This window comes from Macadamia integrifolia, chromosome 13 (genome assembly GCF_013358625.1).
Source record: "Macadamia integrifolia cultivar HAES 741 chromosome 13, SCU_Mint_v3, whole genome shotgun sequence".
NCBI classification, from domain to species: domain Eukaryota; kingdom Viridiplantae; phylum Streptophyta; class Magnoliopsida; order Proteales; family Proteaceae; genus Macadamia; species Macadamia integrifolia.
The window spans coordinates 4623985-4630795 of NC_056569.1; the positions used below are offsets into that span (position 1 = coordinate 4623985).

General features: G+C 35.0%; 1 protein-coding gene across 2 annotated transcripts; it reads left to right on the top strand.

Moving 5' to 3' along the window:
* Positions 1–816: 816 nt before the first annotated feature.
* Positions 817–3743, top strand: LOC122059267 (protein RGF1 INDUCIBLE TRANSCRIPTION FACTOR 1). 2 transcript variants are annotated; one of them, XM_042621962.1, is made up of 4 exons: positions 842–1316; positions 2621–2695; positions 2787–2927; positions 3136–3743. In XM_042621962.1, the coding sequence occupies exons 1-4, from the start codon at positions 1119–1121 to the stop codon at positions 3466–3468; spliced, it is 747 nt and encodes a 248-aa protein (XP_042477896.1). In that variant the 5' UTR covers positions 842–1118; the 3' UTR covers positions 3469–3743. The 2 variants fall into 2 exon arrangements, with proteins under 2 accessions (XP_042477898.1, XP_042477896.1); XM_042621964.1 differs by lacking the exon at positions 2787–2927 and having other exon boundaries at positions 817–1316.
* The last annotated feature ends 3068 nt before the right edge of the window (positions 3744–6811 follow it).

The following is a 6811-nucleotide window of genomic DNA, read 5'->3' on the forward strand; positions in this document are numbered from 1 at the left end:
GGTCATCTTCCACAATTAACACTGACAAATTTTTTATCATACTTTCAAAACCATACAAATCTCAAACAGTGTGCTCTCAAATCCCAATTTTTAAGCCGAAGACACCAACATAAACCCATCTCTCTCCTTCGAGTCCAGTTCCATTAAGAAATACTGAAAAATGAAATAACCAAACCCTAGATTAACCAAGGAAGAAAAACCCTAAATGCCCAAGAAGAAGAAACCGAACCCTACATACCTTGGGAGAGGTTCACACGCCAGAAGGAAGAGGTTTGCACACCAGAGGGAAGAGATTCGCACGCCGGTCAGCTTTCCACCTGAGAATCACACGTCGGAGGGCACGATCGGGTTGCAGGTTACCGTACCGTCTTCTACTTCTTCTTCTTGTTCGACCGAGTGAGTGAGAAGTGAGATGGGAGATGAGAGATGGGTTTAGAAGAAGAAGAAATGAAAGAGAGGGTAATATTGTCCTCTCACAATAGGTGGTGGTATTTTAGGTATATTGTAAAAAAACTAACAAGTTTTCATTTATTTAACACGATCGGCTAACGGTAAAGACAAAGTTGAAATTTTTTGAATTTTTGGGGGGTGGCTTTGATATTTTGAAAAGTCCAGGGGATGACGTTGAATAAGGATCAAAGTTCAGAAGATGATAATGCAATTTTCTCTAGAAAATATATCAAGGGAAATGACACCCTACCCCCTGTGTGCATAAGAAACACTTCCGGTTTGCATTCTTTCAAACCCCCCAAAAAATCAAAAGTAGTTGTTTGTGCAGAGAAACGTACAAACTGGTGGGCTGTCTTCCCGCCATAAACACCACATCATCTCACCCCACCAAATCATTCTCAGTCTCTCCTTGGAATCTTTTAATTTTTTTCCCCTGTTTTATTTAATCTTTTCTTCAATTGGGTAATTGGGTCATCATCCTTTTGGGTTTTCTCTATTTTCTATTTTTTTCTTCAAAAAACCAAAGAAAAAGAAGAGCTTCCCTCAATTTTCTAGAACCTATGCTATAAATAGGGGAGGATGTTTTATTAGGGTTTTTCAAGCTATGAAGCTCTATCCTATTCCACCAGATATAAGTGAGCAGTGGTTTTGGTAAGTGAGATAAGATAATGGTGATAGTATCAGGTCGTCGAGAGATGGTGATGAAGCCTGCGTGGCTTGAAGGGCTAATAGCTGAGACATTCTTTGCTGCTTGTGGGGCCCACGAGAATCAAAGGAAGAACGAGAAGAACATCTTTTGCTTAGAGTGTTGTAGAAGTATCTGCCCTCACTGTGTTCCTTCTCATCGTTCTCATCCTCTCCTTCAGGTAACTAAACAGGAAAAATAAGACCCCATTCTTCTGATCCTTGTTGGTGTTTTGAAGTTGATTTTGGTTCAAGTTCTATACTGGGTATTTATATTATGGTTTGATTCTCTTCATATTATGCTGAATTTTATCTAAAATCTCTAATTCTGTCATTCTCTCTCTCTCTCTCTCTCTCTCTCTTGTTGTTGGTTATTCTTGAACTGGGTTTTCAGTTTTTGGTTTTGATTCCTTGGATTTATTGCAGAATTATGGGGTAGCTCCCTTGAAAATGGCTTGTGGTTGCCTTTGATTGTTTCATTTCTACCCAATTCTGCATTAGATATCTCAAGTCTTCTCATTGGTTGTAAATTTCCATTCCTTAGCATTTCTATGATTTTAATCTAAATATTTTCTTACTCTGTTAGACTATTTTTGCAGTTTTTATCGAACCCTTTTGCTGAATCTTTGTTAATTCTCTGTCCTTTCTGTAGGTGATCTTCTAGTGCAAAAAATTCTCAGCTTTTTTCCATTTCTTCTCTTGGTTTCATGTTTGTTCTTAGTTCTGTTTAATATTTATTGTCTACTTGTTCATGGAAATCTTATCAAGCTGTTTTGCTAGATTCTGTCATCTATTCACCATTAGTTCTTTTCTTATGGGATTATTTCAAGCTACTTGACTCTTTGATCTCTACTTTTGATTTTCCTTCTTAAATTCCCCTCATCTGATATTATTTAGTTTTCCATCTCTGTGATTAATTTCTTTTTTTCTTTTTGGAGAAAGTTTTCAAACCCATTTGCTCCTTCCTTTCTTTTAATGAATTGTTCTTCTGTTTCACCGATTCCCTCTGTTCTTAGTTTGGTTTCTTACTTTCTTTCCATATTATTTGGAAATTTTCCTTTTGCATTTTTTTCTGCAGGGTTCCTTCTTTCCTTCCTGACCTGTATCTTTCAAGCAAAGTGAAAGCTTGACCCAATTTCAAGAACCCCAAAATATTTTCTTCCTTTTTTTTTTTTTACCCCAAAAACTTTTTTTTTTTTTTCCTTAAAAAAAAAAAAAAGTGGGATCGCCATTGATTATTAATATTTTCCTTTTTTTCCTCTTTTTCCTTCACCTAGGTAGGTGTCAAGTTTATAATTAAAAAAAAAAAAAGTTATCAAAAAAAAAGTATTTAATTTTCACCTCCTTGAAATTACCAAATTACCCACTCTTAAGATACTATAAGCTTTTTACTTCTTCTGGGTATTAAAATCTAAAACTTGTTCATTTCCTTAGATAAATTCAATAATCATTTTCTTAATTTATAATTGAATCATCTCTTGGTTAGGCGAGGAGATATGTCTACCATGATGTGGTTAGGTTGGATGATCTAGAGAAGCTCATTGATTGCTCTTATATTCAGGTAAATTTTAAAAAATTGTGTAAGAGAGGGAGGAAAGAATTGTTAGTTATGGGTATTCTAAATTATTTGACTCCTTGTGTACTGTGGACAGCCTTACACCATAAACAGTGCCAAAGTTATATTCTTGAAACAGAGGCCTCAGACTAGACCTTGTAAGGGCTCTGCCAATATCTGCCTCACTTGTGACAGAATACTCCAAGAGCCATTCCATTTCTGTTCTCTATCATGCAAGGTCTATCTCAACTTAACAATTCCTCATTCATTTCTTCTGTTGAAGACTCATATATGCTTTGGTCTGTTGACTTCTCCCATGACCCATTTACCTCTTAAGAAATGAATTTAACTTGTTAAATGTTAACAGTGTATCTCTGCCATACCCAATTGTGTATACCAGCAGTTCTCAATTCTTAATCTGGATCTCGAAAATGGAATCAATGCAGGTCGATCACGTGGTGTTTCAAGGGGGAGATCTGTCAAGTATTCTATACCGGTTCGATGAATCTGATTTGGCGGCCTCACAATTCGAGGGATTACGGATGGACGGCTCTGATCTTCTTGATGATGGTCAAATCACCCGTAACTTCATTCTAGAAGAGGAGGACCCATTACAGTTGATGGGCTCATCTTGCTCTAGCAACACTAGAGACAGCTCTGGCATGTCACAGAATTCAGAGGTGGTGAAGAAGAAGAAGAAAGGGAGTGGTTTCCTCCCTGGCATTGTTCTCTCATTCAGTAGGAGGAAGGGTGCTCCTCAAAGATCACCTCTTTCTTAGTTTAGCAACTTGGAAATTAAAAATAAACTTGAAGATCCTTAATTAACTATTATGTACTAAATGTCTATTAGGGTTAACTTATGATGATATATATCATCTCATCGGCTTCGTTTTGAAGCGATTCTATTACTGAACCTGGGGGCCGGCGAGAGCAAATTCGCCAAGAACTTCTCAACCTGAGGCCATCAATTTTGTTTGGATGTAATAGAATTTGAACATTGTTCAAATTATATAAAGGAATTTTCTTATTGACATCATTAGAAGATGTCAAATAATTTGTAACTTTATTTTTTCGTCCTTCTAATATTATGATAAATTTTTTTCATTTTAAAAATCACATGTGTTTTTGAAAATTATGAAAAATAATAATAACTTTTGTTAATGACATAAGGGTAAATCACTTTCAAATTATGGAGTGTTTTATGTTTGGGAACAAATGTTACACCCGTAGGAAACACTAGTTCAAAACTCTCATTTTAACACAATTAAAAAAGATAAAGGGAGCGCGGTCATTACATAGGGGTAGAGGACAGAATAGACACAACTGTATGAGGGAATAGGGTACACTTTGGATAGAAATCAAATATTATCCCTTCAAATTATTTTGAAAACTCAATCATCACTTAAAATAAATTTTAAGAAGAAAATAAAACGCAATCAAAAGAATCGTGTCATATTTTATATGCACGTATACAAGAATACTAGTACCATACATAAATGATGGGCGAGAGAATGCTTGGCTTGTGTCGTACTCTTTTCCCTTCCAGTGGAAAGACTCTATGCTATTCTTTCTCCTCACCCCCTATCTGTGTGTTCTGACACCTGCTAGTTTTACTTGAAACGAGGGCTGCTTACTCTCCAATTTTATTTTTCTTCCCATTTGAGTTAATAATCAGAAATGAGAATAGTTTCAATTATTTGGGGTTGAATATATGAATCGTCGTCTGCCATTCTGTTCCATATGGGGCTGGGGCTAAGCACAATATTACAGTTTGAGGTACATCTATGGGACCCTGTCTGTCTAATAAAAGGTTCAACCTATAAATTTTCAAGTAAAAAGAAAATGCAAAAAAAAAAATATAATAATAAATAAATAAAAGGACCTGAATAAATCACTGACTATGAATTTTATGGGCTTGTTTTTGTACCCTTTTTTGTCCTTTATCTGACTGGTCAATGGAACACAATAGATTGGAATTGGACTTCTTTTTGTGGAGAATGGGACATTGTGAGAAGGTTGTGGGTGTTGTAAAGCCTTCATGGGAATGGAATGGGTTTGGTTCTTCAAATTTTCGGATTGGAATCAGTGGTAGGACCCCAATTGTACAATAGATGGATGATTTGTACAATCTAATTGAAATGAGTGACTGATATTTTGATACGAGTCAACTGATGATGGGTGGTTGGGAGCAAGAATCCCAAGTTCTAATTAGTTCATAATTTTATCAAGAAAAATATATATTATATCGTTCACCACCAATACCACCGGAGTTTGAAAATAAGGAATTGTTATTTGAATCTGGTCCAGCCGATTTTGGCCTGATTTCATTTTTGAACGGTCGGAATCAACTCGATTCTGTCTGAACTCTAAAACCATATATGAATTACCCGCTTCGGGATGACATGAATCAAGATTGAGCTTGGCCAATTTGCTTGATCCAACATATGATCTCGTTTGATTTGATTAGTTAGTCCAATTTTGATTTTGCAATGTTGGTAAATGGTCTTTTTCTATAATCAATATGGGAGAAGCGTGAAAAAGAGCAATTGTAATTCTGTTATCCATTGTTAGAAAAGCATATCACATTTCACATAAAAAAATTTTTTTCCTTTTATTTAATGGTTTTTTTTTTTCAATTTATCAAAATGTTAAATGTTGGATTTTGATAGCTTGGGATGAAAAAGTTTTACTATTTTTCTAGAAGAAGAGTCCAAAATTCAAATTTTAAATTGATGGAAAAGAACAAACACCCAATTCCCAAAACTTATTAAGTAATTGTTTGTTGGGAGAGGCTCCACGAGGTAGGTACCCAAGAAATGCCAATTACACAACTCAACACAAACTCTGCAATTGTAACGAGGTTAAATTAATGGGCATTTCTTTTTCTTCTCAAACAATAGAAATTTATAATTTTCACACAAACTTTTTACCATAGAGGACAGAGAAAAGTCTTTGAGGTCTATGGTTTTATATATTATGTATATTGGCATGACATGCTAAACAATTCGACATTAAGGAATCAAACCAAGTGGTCTTATCTTTTAAATTTACATTTATTGGGTAAACTTCTAATTCCGAAGCTTAGGGTTATGAAGAGATTGCAGTATCCAAATCTAAGAATTAACATTTAATCCGCCAACTATGCTTGAGTGACTTGGCACCCAAGTTGCTTTGTCGCCAATAAATCATCAATAATAGGGGAGTCCTTTATTATATAAACTAATGCTGCTTTTGGTAGAATTGCTAAACCCCTTTTAAAAAAAAAGTTCAGTATTGGACCGTCTCGACTGGAATTGGAATTGCTAAACCAGTTTTAAAATATATAATTTACGAACATTAGGATAGCCTAGTGGTGGTAGCTTTGGCTTGTAGAGCCTCCACCCAGGGGAGGAGATCGTGGGATCGATCGTACGTATTGTGTGAGTGTGTGTGTGCTTTCTTATTTATTCTGTACGCACTTGTAAGTTGCCCAGATGATTAGGAAAACTGGGAATTGTGTGGATTAGGCACATGGTCTCAGGTTCGATTCTCTATCTGTGCATTTAAAATTTAAGTGAAGATCATGGCGATGGGTTGCTATGCTAGTCTCTCCCCGAGGATTAATCTGGATTAGTCGAAGTGCGCGTAAGCTGGCCCGGACACCTTGATTTAAAAAAAAAAAAATAGAATAAAACGTTTGGTGTCACATTTGGTGTCAACCAAGTGTTTTTCAAAATTTTTTTAAATGAAAAAAAGAAGTAAAATGATGGAATGACAAAACCTTATTCTGTTATTTCGATTTCGTTTCAATTTAAAAAAAAAAAAATTCTCAGATAATCATTTCTAAAACAGATTCACCAAAAACTTTTTTTTTTTTTTCTTCAAATGACATTTTGACACTGAAACATTGAAAATCCTTTGACAAGAAACGTGGTATCTAAATTGAGTAACTACTGAACATAGCCTAACTTATTACAATAAGGCTATGTTTGGCAGCCAAAAGAAGAAAATAAAAGAAAAAAGAATCTAGAAAAGAAAAGAAAAGAAAAGAAAAGAGAAGAAATGGTGAGAAAATAAAAAGAGTGTGTATGTTTAATTACCAAGAGAAGAAAAGAAAAGAAAAGAAAAGAAAAGAAAAAAATT

What these genes read in the sequence shown, in the direction of transcription:
- LOC122059267 (XM_042621962.1), top strand. Translation starts at nt 1,119, where the DNA reads ATGGTGATAGTATCAGGTCGTCGAGAGATGGTGATGAAGCCTGCGTGG. An exon ending in GTTCTCATCCTCTCCTTCAG is followed by an intron (nt 1,317 to 2,620) that starts GTAACTAAACAG and finishes TCTCTTGGTTAG; the next exon opens with GCGAGGAGATATGTCTACCA. An exon ending in TCTGTTCTCTATCATGCAAG is followed by an intron (nt 2,928 to 3,135) that starts GTCTATCTCAAC and finishes GAATCAATGCAG; the next exon opens with GTCGATCACGTGGTGTTTCA.